Below are 19724 nucleotides of genomic sequence, written 5' to 3'. Positions count from 1 at the left end.
TGCGGAGGGGCGCAGGCGCCTCTGCTCCGGGGCAGAGGAGGTGGAGCGGCCGCGCGCGCGGGACGGGCAGGATGCCCGAGTTTGTGTCCCCCGTCCTCTCTTCACGTTACCTGAGGCAGGACTGAGCAGCCAGAGGGGTGCCTGCGCGTGCGAGAGGAGGAGACGCCGGCAAAGAGGGAACATAGTAACCCTCACAGCTCGTTGGTGGCAGCGGCTCCTTAGCCTGCGGAGGCGGTGGGAGCCCCTAGCGCAGAAGCCGGCGACTCAGCTGGGCTAGTGGCGGCGGAGAACGAGGAGACCACTGCCATGGCCCCACAGTCGGGGCCGCTCCCCCCGCCTGTTTGGCGGGGCCAGGAGGACAATCCGACCAGCGAAACCAAGAGGGCAGCTGGTAACGCTACTGAGCTCCCGGGCAGCGAGAGACTGAAACGCCTACCCCGCCCAGCAGGGGGGCTGGGGGCGGGGTCTCGATTGACCACGCCCCTCCCTCAAGCCCTCCCTCAGAGTAGCCAATCAACCGTCAACTCCTGACAAACGAGCTAGTGGGATTACCCAATTAGCGCTAGGAATGCCACGTGGTCTGAGGGTGGGCACAATGGGCGTCCAGAAAAGCCAATCAACAGGCGTAGGCGCCAACTCCGGAGGAAGAAAGGAACCAATAGGAAGGAAGTCGAGGTAAAAACAGAAGAAGCAGTGTGTGGGGAAAGGCGGAACGGAGGAGGAGGGAATACACCTGGGGGAAACCCAAGCCCAGGCGGCTCTTAGAGGGCGGGGCAGTAAACACAAGATGGACCAATAAAAATGTTAAACACAGAAATGATTGGTAATTGATAAAGCCAATTGAAAATGGACTAGACTGGCGCGGCTTTCGGGTTGGTCAAGGTATAGCTGAGTAAGGAAAAGCGGTAAGAATGCGGCATCCCACAGGGTCTCAGTATAGTGAGGAAAAAATATATAAATAATAGCGACTTGAAATAGTAAGAGCAATCAGTAGAGCTAAAAAAATGCTAGGGAAGAAATTAATCAGGACTATGAGATTCGGTTAAGTGAAGGCTTAGAGGAGGTAACACTTCAGCTAGCTTGAAAACAGATTTTGAAAGAAAGCTGGTGGGGAATAAGTTGGGATTTTTTGTTTGTTCTGTTGGGTTTTTGTGTGTGTGTTTTTGTTTTGTTTTGTTTTGTTTTTTTTGGAAGGGTCTCACTCTGCCGCCCAGGATGGAGTGCAGTGGCGCGATCATGGCTCACTTGCAGCCTCAAACTCCTGTACTGAGGTGATCCTCCCAACTCAACCTCCCCGGGTAGCTGGGACTACAAGGGCACGCCAGCATGCCCGACTAATTTTTTGTATATTTTATAGAGACGGGGTTTGCCATGTTGTCCAGGCTGGTCTGTAACTCCTGGACTCAAGTGATCTGTCCATGTCGGCCTCCCAAAGTGCAGGGATTACAGGCGTGAGCTACTGCTCCCAGCTAAGAATTCTGCCCACTGTTCAAGGCACATATTTATTCTCTCTTTGCACGTGCCTGGACATCAGGAGCTCATAATCTCATGCCTGAAGAGACTGGAACAGAAAGAGGGCAAGAGCAAGCAGTATGGGCCTTACTGTATTAAAACTCCCAGGGGTTAGAGACCCCTTCTCAGACATCTTAAGACTTCCATCCTCCTGGAAAAGTATAGGTGGTATGCATTCCTGGTGGCAGTAAAGTTTAAGAAATATGACCAGGGCCAGGAGCAGTGGCTCACGCCTGTAATCCCACCACTTTGGGAGGCCGAGGCAGGGGGATCAAGAGGTCAGAAGATCAAGACCATCCTGGCCAACATGGTGAAACCTCGTCTCTACTAAAAATACAAAAATTAGCCGGGTGTAGTGGCACGCGCCTGTAGTCCCAGCTACTCAGGAGGATGAGGCAGGAGAATCGCTTGAGCCCGGGAAGCGGAAGTTGCAGCGAGCCGAGATCGCACCACTGCATTCCAGCCTGGGTGACAGAACAACTCTCCCTCTCAAAAAAAAAAAAAAGAAAGAAAGAAAGAAAGAAAGAAATATGGCCAGGCATGGTGATTCACTTCTGTAATTCCAGCACTTTGGGAGGCCAAGGTGGATCACTTGAAGCCAGGAGTTTGAGACCAGCCTGGGCAACATAACGTGACCCTGTCTGTACAGAAAAAAATATATATAGTCCAGAATGGTGGCATGTACCTGTGGTCCTAGCTACATGGGAGGCTAAGGCCAGAAGATCACCTGAGCCTAGAGGTCAAGGCTACAGTGAGCTGTGGATGGTGACACTGCACTCCAGCCTGGACAACAGAGCAGGACCCTGTCCCAAAAAATATATAAAAATAAAGAAAGAAATGTGGTAGGAGATAATTGGAGAAAGAAGAGGCTGCATGCGGGTTGGGTTTAAATGCCAATATTCAAATTTGTCCTTTTTTATGCTGTGAGCACTATTCTTGAGCAGGACCATAAACTAAACAGGGCAGTGTTTTAGGAAGATTAATTGGTAGCTCACAGGATCTCTGAAGGTAGAAGAGAGATCACCCCAGCCCAGTTCCCCTGACCAAAGGCTTTTTGGTACCATTCTTCTGGCAACAAATCATGTGCTGCCACCTGGTGACAGCTCAAATAACAATTTTCCATATTGCTGTTTAATATTTCTGTTGAGGTTGGGTGTGTGGGCTCAGACCTGTAATCCCAAGGGCTTTGGGAAACTGAGGTAGGAGGATCTCTTGAGCCCAAGGGTTTGAGACCAGCCTGGGCAACATAGTGACACACATCTCTACAAACAAAAATCTTTTTTTAATTAGCTGGGTGTCGTATCACATGCCTGTAGTACTAGCTACTAGGGAAGCTGAGGCAGGAGCATCACTTGAGCCCAGGAATTCGAGACCAGCCTGGGCAAGATGGTGAAACCCTATCTTTACAAAAAGAACAAAGAATTAGCCGGGTGTGGTGGCGCATGCCTGTGGTCCCAGCTACATGGGAGGCTGAGGTGGGAGGATCGCTTGAGCTCGGGAAGTTGAGGCTGCAGTGAGCTGTGATCTCGCCACTGCATTCCGGCCTGGCTAACGGAGTACAACTCCATCTCAAAAGAAAAAAAAAGTGGACCCATGCAGTTCATGTTCCGTGATGTCCAAGTAGTGAAAGGATCAGGATCATTAGTCACAAGGCATTTTTTAATAAAATATAATAGAAAATATCTGTATATCACTCCTACTAAGGATAAAAATTAAATCATAACATTTTTGTTTCAGTTAATAAATCTACACACATATTTACTAGGTCACAATGTAAATTGTATTTCTTACTGGAAGTCACAGCCAAAAAATTCTTAAAGCCACTGTATTAGAGGCAGAGAGAGCAAAAGAAGAGACCAGGGAACAGGCTGCTACAGAAATGCAATCTGGGCTGCTAAGGATGATGTGTGGAGATGCCAAAGAGAGCCTCAAGCAGCAGAAGCTGGGGCTAGGCATGGTAGGAGCTCACACCTGTAATCCGAACACTTGGGAGCCTGAAGTTGGTGCATCAGTTGCACCATGGTAACATGGTGAAACCCTGTCTCTACAAAAAATATTTAAAACTTAGCCAGGCATGATAGCGTGTGCCTATAGTCCCATATATTATTACTTGGGAGGCTAAGGTGGGAGGATTGCTTTAGCCCAGGAGGCAGAGGCTTCAGTGAGCCAAGATCATGCCACTGCACTCCAGCCTGGGCAACAGAATAAGACCTTGTCTCAAAAAAAAAAAAAAAAAAAAAATGCCAGACGCTGGAGATGAGGAAAGGTAGCCTCCTACTGTCCAGATCCAGGTCCCATCAGAATATCTCATCCTCCTTTGCACCCCCTAGCACTATTTCCCCAGAGCAGTGTCCTACCTCATTCTCCTCATCAGAATGGGAGCTCCCATTACTTTTCAAGTTCAACTGAGCTTGCACTCAGAAGGTACAGCTATAGGCTGGGCACGGTGGCTCACAACTGTAATCCCAGCACTTTGGGAGGTCAAGGTGGGCAGATCACTTGAGGTCAGAAGTTCAAGACCAGACTGGCCAACATAGTGAAACCCTGTCTCTACTAAGAATACAAAAATTAGCCAGGCGTGATGGCGTACACCTGTAATCCCAGCTACTTGGGAGGCTGAGGCAGGAGAAACACTTAAACCTAGGAGGCAGAGGTTGCAGTGAGCTGAGATGGCACCACTGCACTCCAGCCTGGGCAACAGAACAAGACTCTATCTCAAAAAAAAAAAAAAAAGATATAGCTATAAATGTCTATGAACTTGGATTTCAGGGGTAGAGGTTATAGAAAGCACTTCAGGCCGGGCGCGGTGGCTCAAGCCTGTAATCCCAGCACTTTGGGAGGCCGAGTCGGGTGGATCACGAGGTCAGGAGATCGAGACCATCCTGGCTAACACGGTGAAACCCCGTCTCTACTAAAAAATACAAAAAACTAGCCGGGCGAGGTGGTGGGCGCCTGTAGTCCCAGCTGCTCGGGAGGCTGAGGCAGGAGAATGGCGTGAACCCGGGAGGCGGAGCTTGCAGTGAGCCGAGATCCGGCCACAGCACTCCAGCCTGGGCGACAGAGCGAGACTCCGTCTCAAAAAAAAAAAAAAAAAAGCACTTCAAGTAACAGGAAGATAAACAGGTACAGCTGATTCTATCCCATGTGGGTGCTGACTCACAGAAAACACATCAGGGAGAGTTAAACCATTTTACTGAAGCCGGGCAACAAGGATGGGCAAGCTGTGAAAAGCCTCAGTAGAGAGGACAGATAATAGCTACATCAAGAGGGTAGAGGCAGGCAGTCCAGAAACAGGGCCTTGGTGGGGAGGGTGGGCAAAGAAGCCTTCATCCCACTACTCTTAACGAGTCCTTACAAGTCATTCAGGAGCATCTTGAGGCCCCAAAGGAATAGGCCCTCTTGCTTAAGACTCTGGGCATGGAGCTGAAAGCTGCCAGGCTCCAGTATAGAAAGGGTGCTCCTCTGGGGATCTAAGAGGAAGGAAAAGGGAAGAGAAAACAAGTCATCAGCAAGTATTGTGATATGCACAGAACTACGCCCTAGACCTTTCTAATAGAGAGGGACATACAGGACTGACAGGATAAATAGCAACAGATATCAATGAATTCACAGAAAGGCAGAGACTCCATTCTACCTAGCGTTCAATAATTAGGCAGCTGGCATTCAGGTACCATTCAGATTTAGCCTCCCCCAAAACGGAAATCCTTGTCCTTATCCTCACCTGGCTTCCATAAAAGTTCCCAGCTACTGTTACTGTCCAGAAGACTGAATGAAGAAACAGACATGGTAATGGTAGTGGCCAGAGGCAGCTTAGATTGGAGAACATGTATGGAGGTCCTGGAAAGGGGAACAGAACCAGAAACAGAGATGATGATGATGTGTCAAGGGGGCCCTACCAGCACAGAACTGTCCTCCTTCCTGAGGCTAGGACTCTGGTCTCCTCCTTCTTTTTTCGTTTTGTTTTATTTTGTTTTTGAGATGGAGTCTCACTCTCTCACCCAAGCTGGAGTGCAATGGCATGATCTCGGCTCACTGCAACCTCCGACTCCTGGGTTCAAGCGATTCTCCCACCTTAGCCTCCCAAGTAGCTGGGATTACAGGTGCCCGCCATCATGCCCGGCTACTTTTTTTCATATTTTTAGTAGAGATGGGGTTTCACCATGTTAGCCAGGCTGGTCTTGAACTCCTGATCTCAGGTGATCTGCCAACCTCGGCCTCCCAAAGTGCTGAGATTATAGGCGTGAGCCACTGCGCCCTGCCGATCTCTCCTCCCTCTTTAACATCCAAACATACAAAGGTACCTCAGTGACTCTATATCAAGTAGAGAATGCCCTTATGGGCTACAACCAGATACTCATACTGCCCCCATCAGCCCATGCCAAATCTAGGATAGCTGAACTTTGGTCCCCAGTGTCTGACCTGTGAGACAATTCCCCTCCACTGGCACAGCACCCACACCCCCTGACCTGAGGAGGTTGTGTTCCCTCCAGGCATCTTGGTCCTCTGTCCTGGCAGCCTCCAGGGTATGAACCTTGCCTTCCTGGCCATATTGCAGCTGCTCCAACATCTGCCAGATCATGGGCTCAGGTGGAACCAAACCTCTCCCTCTCTCCCTCGCCATGACTGTCCCCTTCAGCACACTTGGAACCCTCATGTGGGCAAGGACAGTTTTTCATGGCCGGGAGCAGAAGGGTTAGGAAGAAGAGCTCTGGAGAGAGAGTCAGCACAGGGAAGAGATTAATCGAGACAGGGGCAGGAGAGGGTATCCTGGCCTCCCTGCAGAACAGCATAGACAGAGAAAGGAAGGGTCCTCCACAGAGAAATATGCAGAGAGAAGTATGAACCTAGTCCTACCTTCCAACTGCCAAACTGAGCCTGTCATCCCTTAGCCAGCTCAGTTTCAGCAGCAGTTGCTGGCGTTGGCCCGCAGATGAGAGAGAATGTAAGGGGGCTGTTCCCCAACTTCTTTCCTTCTCCCTCCCTGCCTGTGACCAGCCTGCTGCCGAAAACTGAGACAGAAACATTCTGGCTCAGCCATTGGGAAGCTTCCAAGCTGACTGAAAAGACTAAACTCACACCATGAGAGGCAAAGAGTGCAACAAAATACTTGGCCACACTTCTCAGTAGCTCAGGCAGTTGGAGCCATGGCCACTTAATGGGAGAGCAAGAAGACTTTCCAGACCGGGTGCAGTGGCCCACACCTGTAATCCTAGCACTTTGGGAGGCTGAGGCAGGCGGATCATTTGAGGTCAGGAGTTTGAGACCAGCTTGACCAACATGGTGAAACCCCATCTCTACTAAAAATACAAAAAAAAGTAGCCGGGCATGGTGGCGGGCATCTGTAATCCCAGCTACTCAGGAGGCTGAAGCAGAAGAATCGTTTGAACCCGGGAGGCAGAGATTGCAGTGAGCCAAGATTGCGCCATTGCAACAGAGCCTGGGCAACAGAGTGAGCCTGGGCAACAGAGCAAGACTCCATCTCATAAAAAAAAAAAAAAAAAAAGAAGAAGAAGAAGAAGAAGACTTTCCAGAAAAGCGGACAAGGAAACACATATTCACCCCCAACCTTTTACTTACTCAGCTGGTACTGCAGCAACTTCATTCCTTCTGCATAATCTCTGACTCCTTCCACAGCACTGTAGGAGTGACAGCAGTGCTATTCTAGAGTGAATCAACAAATCCAGAGTAAGAAGGCCACCAGCCTCCCAGAATGCCAAAAGTTCAAAGGCCTCAAGAAGGCAAGGTCTTGCCCATCACTTATTCAGTCTGCAGCTCCTGAGGAAGGCCATTGGTAGTACTGCATTCTCCTGGTCCTGTTTGCATCTGGGCTTGGGCTTGCTCCCACACCTGGCTCCGAAGGCCCTGCAGTTACCTTCTCAGCTCCTCCAGGCATTCCTCCAGGAGAAGAGCCCTCCCCTTTGGGGCCCCCTGCAGCCACCTTAGTGATGCTGTAGTGGGACAAGTTGGGAATCATCCTCTCTAAGAGTTTCACAAGACCCTAGATACTCTACTTGCAAAACAAGACACATGTGCACACACAACAGGTGTGTGGCAAAATTGTGTGCATATGTATGAAGCTGTGTATATGAAGAAAATAACTGGCCAGATACATTCCAAGATACTGATCTGGTACTTCTGCTGCTCTCACTCTTCTAGCAGGCCCTGCACTGCCTACCTTAGTACCTCAGTCACCTACCCAGGCAGAAAAAAACATATGAGCTACTGTATAACAGCTTTTCCCAATCCCTAGTATCCTCATCTCACACAAACATCACATATACACACCAAGGATTCCAAGCCTCACCTGAGCCTGAGATTGAAGCTGGGATCAAAGAATAGTAACCTCATCCCAGAGAGAGGATGGGCTCTAGGACTCAGGGCAGCTCAGCCTTTGTAGGACTGTGGGAGTCTCTAAAGCCCAAGGCTGTCGAGCTTGGACTCCTGACTGCAGAGGCAAGTGATGAGAGGAAATCCAGGTCCCAGCCAGGTCCCCGGCTGAGGGAATAAGGAAGGGTTAAGTGCAGGGTCTGTGTGGGGAAACAGAGTTAAGGAAAGGACAGAGTTGGAATTTGGAAGGAGTAATGGATGATACAGGCACTGGAGGAAGGCACAGAAAGAGAAAGGGCTTGGAAGTAGAAAGAGTTACTTACCTGAGGTGGAGACCCCAAGAGGATACAGCCACTGCTACAAAAGAAACAGTTGCACAGGTCAATGAGCTCTGAGAGTCCCTTAGCCTGCCCACGCAAACTGGGGACTTCCACCAACCCCTCACCTTAATCCGGGCCACATTTCCATCAGTAGTGTTGAGAAGCACATCCGGCTGCTCAAACCAGCTGAGGCTCCTACTCATATCTTGTGGCAGGGGAGCGGCAGGGGTCTGGCTCCCTGGTGTCTTGTGCTTACTCTCTCAGCGGGGGATACCCAAGGTACAGCCCAGGAAAAGCCACCACGTTAGATGGAAAGAGGGTAGTGGGGATGCAACTTGGAGTAGGGGCATGCACTATCAGACGAAAACTGCGATCCTGGGACTAGGGAAAGGAAGGACGCTCTTGGGAAACTGGGGGGAAAGCGGGATACCCTGATGATACGCAGATATCAGGTGGGGGTTGAAGGTGCCAGAACCTGGTCGAGACCTCCCCAGAAGCAGTACACTGGCGCCACGACGCCAAACCTGTGCCAGTGACAACTACCGCCGCCGGGTTCAAAACTTCGGGTTGGTTTTGAAAGTCCGACTTTGGACTGGCTGCCGCTGCGCCACCTGGGAAACTGAGTTCGCCTCTCGCGAACACAACTGGCGATGGAGGTGGTGGAACTACCTTTCCCTGGAAGAGACACGTACGTGCACACCCCCACCGTGTAGCTTGCCGGGAAACTGAGTCTTCCTGATTCCGTATAGCTGTCTCCAGGGATCAAACAAACTACGCATCCCATGAAGCATCGCGCATAGCCAATCCTGTCCCGCTATTTTACCCATTTCCTATCTGGGAAATGGAGTCCAAGTTGACTCAAAACGTAACAATTGTCCTTGAGACTTCATTCCCCGGCAAGCTCAGCGTATAACGTGCGCCATGGAGCCGAAAGTCGCAGAGCTGAAGCAGAAGATCGAGGACACGCTATGTCCTTTTGGCTTCGAGGTTTACCCCTTCCAGGTTAGTTTATCCCTCCTGCTGCTCTAGAGCGAGATATATGATTGGCTTCGTTGCAACTGGCGTGAGGCCTCGGGAGCCTCTGCTCCTCCTGGGTTCCTGCAGCCCAGTGTCCATGTGACAACAGGGACAGGGTTTCAGTGGGGGCTTGGGTTAAAAAGATAATGGTCGAGTCCGGGCGTGGTGGCTCACACCTGTAATCCCAGCACTTTGGGAAGCCGAGGCAGGCGGATCACCTGAGGTGAGGAGTTCGAGACCAGTCTGGCCAACATGGTGAAACCTCATCTCTGCTAAAAATACAAAATTAGCCGGGCGTATTGGTGCATGCCTGTAATCGCAGCTACTGAGGAGGCCGAGGCAGGAAAATCGCTTGAACCCATGAGGCGGAGGTTGCAGTGAGCTGAGATTGCACCATTGCACTCCAGCCTGAGCAACCAGCGAAACTCGTCTCAAAAAAAAAAAAAAAAAAGTTGTCCCATGTTTGTCCTTTTACCCCCATATAGTATAATGCTGGATTGGTTAACAGGAGACACCATATGACCTGTAACGTGTGTGGCTCAGATTGTCACCTATATAATTTACAAGAAGAAAGGGACCTGTGAGGCAGAGTCACCTTGGAACTTCCTAAAGGATTTAGGAGAGGTCAAAGCCTAGAAGGTTTGCATAACTATGATTTAGGTCAGCTGAAGAGGGACGGGCATTCCTGGTGATGAACAGGCAAACAATTGGCTGGTTTGTTCCCTCTACCAACAGAAGGATAATTCATGATATTTTCAGTCATCAGTGCTGGACTGGGTAATGAAACTTTGTACACTCGCCTGGCACGGCAATCTCAGCACCGCACCCCGACCCCCATTTACACAGTTACATTTCCCCACATCAGTGCCCTGTGCAGTGAGCAGTTAAGTTACAAAGCTAAATCAACTCAGCTTGAACCCTCTGCCTGTTGCTTAAGAGACTACCCACTTCCCATTCCTTCCACCGAGTGGCTCACAGCAGACCTGGGAGAGGATATAGAGGGAGAAGTAGGTTGGGTCTAGCTTGAGACTGGTCTTGCCAGAAAAAATGGAATTGAGCTATATATGAAAAGATAGATTGGAAGGAAGGAGGGTTATGTACATCCCAAATATCAGAAAAGGCTTGAGTAAAAGTGTGGAGATAGTGGTGTGGTGTTACTAAGTAAAAGGGCTTGATGCCTGATGTGCTAGAAGCCAATATTATGACACTGGGTTTTTGAGAAAACAAAAGCTATTTGTTGCAGATCAACCTTTAACTCTTTGAGACACTGTTTCAGTGGATGGCAGGTATGTGGGAGAGTGAAAATACCTATCTGGCAAGTTGAGTAGACCTAGGTATTAGGAGTTTTTGTACTGAACAAAGCCAACTGCAGCCCTGCCGGTCACCCTAGGCTCCTACCTCTCACCTCCCTACCCCCACATCCAATCAGCCACAAGACCTATAAGACTGTCTACTGAATCTCCCAAGTCCATTCCCTTCTATTCCACCTGTCTATGCTGTGGTCCAGGCCACCATTTCTCACTTGGATTACTGTAATAACTTCCTTGCTGTCATTTTACCTCCAGTCCATCCTCCACACTGCAGCCAGTTTGATCTAAAACTGATCATGCTAGTTTACTTCTTTTTTTTTTTTTTTTTGAGACGGAGTCTTGCTCTGCCGCCCAGGCTGGAGTGCAGTGGCCGGATCTCAGCTCACTGCAAGCTCCGCCTCCCGGGTTCCCGCCATTCTCCTGTCTCAGCCTCCCGAGTAGCTGGGACTACAGGCGCCCGCCTCGTCGCCCGGCTAGTTTTTTGTATTTTTAGTAGAGACGGGGTTTCACCATATTAGCCAGGATGGTCTCGATCTCCTGACCTCGTGATCCGCCCGTCTCGGCCTCCCAAAGTGCTGGGATTACAGGCTTGAGCCACCGCGCCCGGCCCTAGTTTACTTCTTAAATCATCAGTGGCTCTTCACTGTCACCAAATTAAATCCATATTCTTTAAATTGTTATTCAAAGCCAATCAAAATCTCACTCCTATTGATCTCTCCAGCCTTCTCTCCCTCTGATTCCCTCTACAGACCCTTCACTTCCACCAAACTAGACAATTTTCAAATATGCCCAGGAATTTTCTGCCAGTGTGTTTGCTTATGCTGTGACTTCTGTTTATTTTATTCTTTATTTATTTAGAGACAAAGTCTCACTCTGTCCTCCAGGCTGGAGTGCAGTGGTGCAATCATAGCTCACTGCAGCCTCAAACTCCTGGGCTCAAGTGATCCTCCCACTTCAGTCTCCCAAGTAACTGACTCCAGGCATGCACCAACACTCAGTGTCTCACTTTGTTGCCCTGGCTGGTCTTGAATTCCTGACCTCAAGTGATCCTCCTGCTTTGGCCACCCAAAGCACTGGGATTACAGGCATGAGTCACCGCACTCAGTCTGTGACCTCTTTTTAAAATACATACCAGTGAGTTTATGCCTTTTTTGGTGAAATATAAATAATAAATAAATGCACACCAGATTCTCCTCCCCACATCAACCTGACAGTTGACCAGTTGACTTTCTAGCCTTCAAGACTTAGCATCCAAGAAAGCCTTTTCTTTTCTTTTTTTTTCTTTTCTTTTCTTTTTTTTTTGAGACAGAGTTTTGCTCTTGTTGCCCAGGCTGGAGTGCAATGTTGTGATCTCAGCTCACCGCATCCTCTGCCTCCCAGGTTCAAGTGATTCTCCTGCCTTAGCCTCCAGAGTAGCTGGGATTACAGACATGCACCAACACGCCCAGCTAATTTTGTATTTTTTTTTAGTAGAGACAGAGTTTCTCCATGTTGATCAAGCTGGTCTTCAACTCCCAACCTCAGGTGATCTGCCTGCCTCGGCCTCTCAAAATGCTGGGATTACAGGCATGAGCCACCGTGCCCAGCCACAAGGAAGCCTTTTCTAATTTCAGAGGACCCCATCTGACCCTGTCATTGTACTAGCTATAGTACAGTCATTTCTGCTGTTCTTAGTTGGTTCTGCCTATTAGAACTTTCTGTGGCCGGGCGTGGTGGCTCTCACCTGTAATCCCAGCACTTTGGGAGGCCAAGGTGGGTGAATTACTGGAGGTCAGGAGTTGAAGACCAGCCTGGCCAACATGGTGAAATCTCGTCTCTACTAAAAATAGAAAATTAGCTGGGCGTGGTGGTGTGCACCTGTAATCCTGGCTACTCAGGAGGCTGAGGCAGGAGAATTGTTTGAGCCCCGGAGGTGGGGGTTGTGGTCAGCCGAGATTGCACCATTGTACTCCAGCCTGGGCAAGAGAGCGAAACTCCATCTCAAAAATAGTAATAATAATAACTCAATAACTCTCTGCCTTTCTTCCTTTTTTTTTTTTTTTTTTTTGAGATGGAGTCTCACTCTGTTGCCCTGGCTGGAGTGCAATGGCGCCATCTCGGCTCACTGCAACCTCTGCCTCCTGGGTTCAAGCAATTCTCCTGCCTCAGCCTCCTGAGTAGCTGGGATTTCTGCCTCTCTATTCTAAGTTCCCTGTCATATAATACATGAACCTATAGTAGATATGAGGGGAAGAGACCTAACCACAACAGTCACATTATTAGTTGAGCACCGACACAGACTTCACTTATCTGTTACAGCAGTAAAACCAGCTACAATCAAACGAGTAATGGTCATCCCACTCTGTCCCAGTAATGCACAACCCCAGGTAGCCTGTGTAGACCTGTGTCAAGTGTTCTGCACTATGAGTCAGAAATCCCCAGTAAGTGATGCAGGTATATCCATAGCACTTCGTGTGAACAGCAGCAACCTCCACAACTATGTGATTTAGCAAGTTCATTGCAGGTTATGTTACAGGTCTTTGGTTCAGGCTTCTTGTGACAGTTCTTCTCCATGTTCAGTGCGTAAATGTGGGTGTAGACAGTGTGTTATAGGTGAATCCAATTTCTTGGATGTCCAGGCCAAGTGGACAAAAGCAAATATTGTGTGTTCTAAAACTGAAAATAAAGTTTACATTAATCACATATTTGCTTTGCTGATTGGTCAACCTCAAAAACATAAGCTTGCTGGCCAGTCACGGTGGCTCACGCCTGTAATCCCAGCACTTTAGGAAGGCGGAGGCAGGTCGATCATCTGAGGTCAGGAGTTCAAGACCAGCCTCACCAACATGACGAAACCCCGTCTCAACTAAAAATACAGAAAATGAGCCAGGCGTGCTGTCAGACACCTGTAATCCTAGCTACTCGGGAGGCTGAGGCAGGAGAATCGCTTGAACCTAGGAGGCGGAGGTTTCAGTGAGCTGAGATGGCACCGCTGCACTCCAACCTGGGCAAGAGAAAGACTATCTCAAAAACAAAATAAAACTGAATCAGACATATCTTGAACCCAGGAGGCAGAGGTTGCAGTGAGCCAAGATCGCGCCACAAACTCCAGCCTGGGGAACAAGAGCAAAATTCCATCTCAAAAAAAAAAAAAACAAATACAAGATTCCTGTTAGGGGTGTTGAGCGTGGTAACAAGAAAGTCTGTCAAAAGGAGGAAAATCCCATCCTGGGCAACATAGGGAGACCCTGTCTCTATAACAAATTATTTTTTTGTTTTAATTAGCCAGCCAGGTGTGGTGGTTCACACCTGTGGTCCCAGCCACTCGGGAGGCTGAGGTGGGATGATTGCCTGAGGGAGGAAGGTTGAGGCTGCAGTGAGCTGTGATCACCTCACTGCACTCTAGCCTAGGTGACAGAGCAAGACTGTCTCAAAAAAAAAAAAAAAAGCAGGAAAACCCCTGATGGGCTCAAGTCAGAGGTTAAGTATATTTCTAGCCTGTTTGTCAGCGTCAGTTCATCAGCTGATAAAAATGGTTTTTTTGGCCTGGCATGGAAGCTCACGCCTGTAATCCTAGCACTTTGGGAGGCCAAGGTGGGCAGATCAGTTGAGGCCAGGAGTTCGAGACCAGCTTGGCCAACATGGCGAAGCCCTGTCTCTACTAAAAATACAAAAAATTAGCTAGGCCTGGTAGCACACGCCCATAATCCCAGCTACTTGGGAGGCTGAGGCACAAGAATCACTTGAACCCAGGAGGCAGAGGTTGCAATGAGCCAACATCATGCCACTGCACCCTAGCCCCTGGGTGACAGTGAGACTGTATACATTTTTTTAAAAGGGTGGGGGGGCTTTGTTTTGTTTTTAAAGACAGGTTCTCGCCGGGCGCGGTGACTCACGCCTATAATCCCAGCACTTTGGGAGGCCGATGCAGGTGGATCATGAGGTCAAGCGATCGAGACCATCCTGGCCAACATGGTGAAACCCCATCTCTACTAAAAAATACGAAAATTAGCTGGGCGTAGTGGCGCACGCCTATAGTCCCAGCAACTCAGGAGGCTGAGACTGGAGAATCACTTGAATCCTGGGAGGTGGAGGTTGCAATGAGCCGACGCTGCACCAGTGCACTCCAGCCTGGCAACAGAGTGAGACTCCATCTCAAAAAAAAAAAAAATTAATTAAAATAAAAAAATAAAGACAGGTTCTTGCTCTGTTGCCCAGGCTGGTCTCAAACTCTTGGCCCCAAGCAGTCCTCCTGCCTCAGCCTCCCAAAGTGCTGGGATTGCAGGTGTGAGCCACCATGCCCAGCCTAAAAACAATATTTTAAGAAACTGCCTGGGCTGGGCGCAGTGCCTCATGCCTGTCATCCCAGCACTTTGGGAGGCCAATGCAGGTGGATCATGAGGTCAGGAAATCGAGACCATCCTGGCCAACATGGTGAAACCCTGTCTCTCTTAAAAATACAAAAATTAGCTGGGCGTGGTGGCACGCGCCTGTAGTCCCAGCTACTCCGGAGACTGAGGCAGGAGAATCACTTGAACCCGGGAGGCGGAGGTTGCAGGGAGCCAAGATCACGCCACTGCACTCCAGCCTGGGCAACAGAGCGAGACTCCGTCTCAAAAAAAAAAAAAAAGAAAGAAACTGCCTGTTCTCTCCAAATTCATCTCTAGAGTTAGGGTTATATAGCCTGGAACTATGGTGTTGTCTTTGATCTGTCTATATGGAGATGCTCTGGACATAGTGAAGTTTTCATCTATTATAACCTCTTGATCTTCAACGGAGACATAGCTTGCTGCTGCTGATAGTTTCCCCTGGCGACATATCAAAAGGGTAAAGAAGTGCTGGTTGGGAAGAGACTGGTGGAACCACATCGTTTTGTGTCATTTGAGGATGAGTTGGGCTGTGGCATAAACAGCATTGAGGGCAGGTGGTTTTCTCCCTCTCAGGCTCGGCTGCAGCAACATGCTTCTCCAGATGAACAATACTTTTCTGAACAACTGTTATAGCAACATATGTTGATTCTGCTTTGAGAAATCTCCAATCTTGCTTTTGTCTTAGAATACCTTCAAGGTGTTGAACTTGGAGGACAAGTGCATTGACAGCCACTTTGACTGTTCCTGTGCCCTCATGCACCTCAGTCAGTTGTGGATTTAGGAACTCTGCTCTGTGGGGCCTCATTCCTGGGTTTTCTTTTATTATTATTATTATTTGAGGCGGGGTCTCACTCTGTCGCCCAGGATGGAGGGCAGTGGCACGATCTTGTCTCACTGCAACCTCTGCCTCCCAGGTTCAAGCGATTCTCCTGCCTCAGCCTCCTGAGTAGCTGGGATTACAGGCGAGCGCCACCATGCTTGTCTAATTTTTGTATTTCTAGTAGAGGCGGGGTTTCACCATGTTGGCCAGGCTGGTCTCAAACTCCAGACCTCAGGTGATCCACCTGCCCCAGCCTCCCAAAGTGCTGGGATTATAGCTGTGAGCCACCACGCCCAGCAGGGTTTTCCATTTTCATTGGTTCATTTGTAGTTGGATGAGGCCTGAATTATTTGTTATCAGTCAGTCCTTCAATAAATAAATAAATAATTCCCTGGGCCAGGCTCGGTGGCTCACGCCTATATAATCCCAGCACTTTGGAAGGCCGAGGCAGGTGGGTCCTAGTGAGGCCAAGAGTTCTAGACCAACCTGGCCAACATGGCGAAACGCCGTCTCTACTAAAAATACAAAAAATAGCCAGGCATGGTGGTGCACGTCTGTAATCCCAGCTGCTCGGGAGGCTGAGGCACGAGAATCACTTGAAATCTGAGAGGCCGAAGTTGCAGTGGGCCAAGATCATGTCACTGCACTCCAGCGTGGGTGACAGAGCAAGACTGTCTCAAAAAATAATTAATTCCCTGTCAAATTCAGTTGAATTGCTCGTAAAAATAAATCACATAGCATCAGTGAAAATTCACTGAATGAGTGAGCTGGAGGCTGGGGCAAAAGTGGGAGGCCTGAAGGTTAAGGTGTGGGCCAGGCCTAGACTGGCCTTTTCCAGCCTGGCCTGAACTTTCTGTTTCAGGTGGCATGGTACAATGAACTCTTGCCTCCAGCCTTCCACCTACTGCTGCCAGGACCTACCCTGGCCTTCCTGGTACTCAGCACACCTGCCATGTTTGATCAGGCCCTCAAGCCCTTCTTGCAGAGCTGCCACCTCCGAATGCTGACCGACCCAGTGGACCAGTGTGTGGCCTACCATCTGGGCCGTGTTAGAGAGGTGAGGAAGGCTGTTTTCCCCCATCTCCCAAAGCCACAGCTGCCTCCAGTTCCTCCAGGCTCAATGCAGGATCTAGACCTAGGGCTAGGAGCCACTTCAAAGGTGAAATAATGTCCTAAAGTCAGGCTTGACATTCTGTGATCTTTCCTCATTCTGCCTTCTCACATACCCAAGTTCCACCACCCTCCTCTACCAGTACCCCATTGTGTAATCAGTCTCTCTCACCCTACACTGATGGGCAACTATATGAACCTCAGACCAGCTTTTCCTTGGCCTCCAAGTGGAATAGGAACGAGTCCAACATTCCCCAGGTGTTGCTTTGCCCTAGATCTGCAAGCTTTATGCTGTCCTTTTGAGGACAGAACAATATTCTCCCAACAAACACTCACATATACACATAACTATGTACACACCCACTGGATCTCCCCAAAGCTGGCCATGCCTTCCTCCACATCAGGACTTGGGTATTTCCCTTCAAACATGGGCACTTCTGGAAATAACTATAACTATGTCCACACTGGAGCCTTCCAAGTTAAGGTCATGTTTTCCTTTCTGAGGACAGGACCATGTTCACAAACAAACTAGGGCTCCCTAGGATAAGGTCATAACTCCCCTCATGCTGACAGTACCTGTATCTTGTCCACTGTTCCAGAGCCTCCCAGAGCTGCAGATAGAAGTCATTGCTGACTACGAAGTGCACCCCAACCGACGCCCTAAGATCCTGGCCCAGACAGCAGCCCATGTGGCAGGGGCTGCTTACTACTACCAACGACAAGATGTGGAGGCTGACCCATGGGGGAACCAGGTGAGAGGGAAAATGTAAATAGAGACTGAGACAGACTGGTAAAGGCCTCTCCCTACCAGGTCCCACATTCCTCAGCCTTCCCTGGATGGATTTGTTTGACACAACCCAGAACAAATAAGCTTTGTCCTGGACAAGGGGGCAGTCCTGTCACATGTGATTGTCTGACTGGGAACTTGGTGAGATCAGAAAACCTAGTCTGCAGAACCATCTTAGGATAGAAGGGGCACAGCAGTGTTCCAAATAGTGGTGAGACTGGGAAGCCCAAGCCCTTCCTTGTGCTCAGAATAGTTTATGAAAGGGTTTGCCAAGAAAGGGACAGAAGTTTATGTAGTCAGTGTACACTGAGTGGGAAATAAATGAACAGGCCTAGCTTGCAATGATGGCAGTTGGACTTGGTGCCAAGGGGACCTCTATGACCTTGCTTTTCTTCACCCTCTCCCCAGCACATATCAGGTGTGTGCATACACCCCCGATTTGGGGGCTGGTTTGCCATTCGAGGGGTAGTGCTGCTGCCAGGGATAGAGGTGCCAGATCTGCCACCCAGAAAACCTCATGACTGTGTACCTACAAGAGCTGCCCGTATCGCCCTACTCGAAGGCTTCAATTTCCACTGGCGAGACTGGACTTACCGGGATGCTGTGACACCCCAGGAGCGCTACTCAGAAGAGCAGAAGGCCTACTTCTCCACTCCGCCTGCCCAACGATTGGCCCTGCTGGGCTTGGTTCAGCCCTCAGAGAAGCCTAGTTCTCCCTCCCCAGACTTTCCTTTTACCACACACACCCCCAAGAAGCCTGGGAATCCCAGCAGAGCCCGGAGCTGGCTCAGCCCCAGGGTCTCACCACCTGCATCCCCTGGCCCTTGATACCTTTCTCCCATGTAGACCCTGATTCATGGAGGTACTTGCTAGGACTTAATTGGTTTTGGCAAAAGAAAAGGTTTTGAGTACAAGATTACTATTTTTGATAATACCGTAGAGATCTTCCATGAAGGTAACAAGGCTCAAGTTAGTTAGGTTTGGCCAAGATAAAGGCCAGGGAACCAGAATTCCCATCTCCCTTCAAATGCGATTTTTTTTTTTTTTTTAAGACCAAGTCTCACTCTTGTCACCTAGGCTGGAATGCAGTGGCGCAATCTCCGCTCACTGCAACCTCTGACTCCTGGGTTCAAGCCGTTCTCTGCCTCAGCCTCCCGAGTAGCTGGAACAACAGGTGCCTGCCACCACATCTGGCTAATTTGTTGGCGCTCAGCCAAGACTCTTCATCTGTTCCCATTTCTAAGCAGTGCCCCAATGTCGTTGCAGGGCATGGTGGCTCACGCCTATAATCCCAGCACTTTGGGAGGCGGAGGCAGGTGAATTATGAGGTCAGTTTGAGACCAACCTGGCCAATATGGTGAAACCCCGTCTCTACTAAAAATGTAGTTAGCCGCGCATGGTGGCGCAGGCCTGAGGAGAATCATTTGAACCAGGCAGGCAAAGGTTGCAGTGAGCCGAGATTGCACAGCTGCACTCTAGCCTGGGCGACAGTGTGAGACTGTCTCAAAAAAAGAAAAAAAGTACCTGCCTCACGTGGGAACTGAATTAACATGTGTACAGCACTTTGGAAGGTACCTGACATATAGTAAGCTGTATGTTGGCTGTTATGAAAGGCCCTGGGAATTCTGTACTGCTGCTCATAGGTGTAGTCTGGGTTCTAGAGGGGTGGGCAGGTTGGAGTAGCTGAAGAAGACAAGTGGCTGGAATGGTATCACATGATACACAGAAGTATCCTCAGTTCTGAATCTACCCTGGCCTCAAGGGCCCAGAATAACTTTTCCCAGCTGACAACCTCTCTAAGGACAATGACATATGAACGAGGCTCAAAACGGGCTTTGGCCAGGCACTATGGCTCTCACCTCTAATCCCACCATTTTGGGAGGCTGAGGCGGAGGACCACTTCAGGCGAGGAATTCAGAACCAGTCTGGACAACATAGTGACACTAAAAAAGACTATCTCTAATCAAGGCTAGAACCCAGAGCAGGCTAAGAATTGCCCAGTACTATACAACTACTGAAAGCCCTACCCAAGGCCACCAGCCCTTTCTGTCTTCCTCTTTCCTCTATCAGTTCAAAAGAAACAGAAACCTCCAACTCTCTTTTACATAGCAGGTACCAGGCATTTATCAGAAGAGGCCAAGTTTCTGGTTCCCATGCAGCCCTTTGAATAGT

General features: G+C 49.4%; 3 protein-coding genes across 4 annotated transcripts in view; 1 reads left to right on the top strand and 2 right to left on the bottom strand.

The window, feature by feature from the left end:
• TESK2 (testis associated actin remodelling kinase 2) overlaps positions 1–737 on the bottom strand; it is a 160082-nt gene extending 159345 nt beyond the window's left edge. The window contains exon 1 of one of the 2 annotated variants that reach the window (XM_033226622.1): positions 111–737. The gene's annotated coding sequence lies outside the window, so the exon portion shown is untranslated. The remainder of the gene's footprint in view (positions 1–110) is intronic. The other variant, XM_033226620.1, reaches the window with a different exon arrangement.
• Positions 738–4616: 3879 nt separating this feature from the next.
• CCDC163 (coiled-coil domain containing 163) lies at positions 4617–8362 on the bottom strand. The gene is given in 6 exon segments (XM_033226619.1): positions 4617–4982; positions 5234–5349; positions 7090–7113; positions 7116–7173; positions 8163–8240; positions 8285–8362. Coding segments are annotated over 6 exon segments (462 nt in total). The 3' UTR covers positions 4617–4874.
• A 527-nt stretch (positions 8363–8889) lies between these two features.
• Positions 8890–18463, top strand: MMACHC (metabolism of cobalamin associated C). Its single transcript, XM_033226618.1, has 4 exons — positions 8890–9161; positions 16518–16712; positions 17365–17517; positions 17961–18463. The coding sequence occupies exons 1-4, from the start codon at positions 9081–9083 to the stop codon at positions 18378–18380; spliced, it is 849 nt and encodes a 282-aa protein (XP_033082509.1). The 5' UTR covers positions 8890–9080; the 3' UTR covers positions 18381–18463.
• Positions 18464–19724: the final 1261 nt, after the last annotated feature.

The sequence above is a fragment of the Trachypithecus francoisi genome, unplaced genomic scaffold (assembly GCF_009764315.1).
Source record: "Trachypithecus francoisi isolate TF-2019V2 unplaced genomic scaffold, Tfra_2.0 Lachesis_group12, whole genome shotgun sequence".
Lineage (NCBI taxonomy): Eukaryota > Metazoa > Chordata > Mammalia > Primates > Cercopithecidae > Trachypithecus > Trachypithecus francoisi.
This window is presented reverse-complemented; position numbering and strand designations above follow the sequence as displayed.

Bases quoted from the DNA above. Each gene is read 5' to 3' on its own strand.
- MMACHC (XM_033226618.1), top strand. From the start codon at position 9,081: ATGGAGCCGAAAGTCGCAGAGCTGAAGCAGAAGATCGAGGACACGCTA. The intron at 16,713-17,364 runs GTGAGGAAGGCT...CCACTGTTCCAG, and splicing joins ATCTGGGCCGTGTTAGAGAG to AGCCTCCCAGAGCTGCAGAT. The intron at 17,518-17,960 runs GTGAGAGGGAAA...CCCTCTCCCCAG, and splicing joins CTGACCCATGGGGGAACCAG to CACATATCAGGTGTGTGCAT.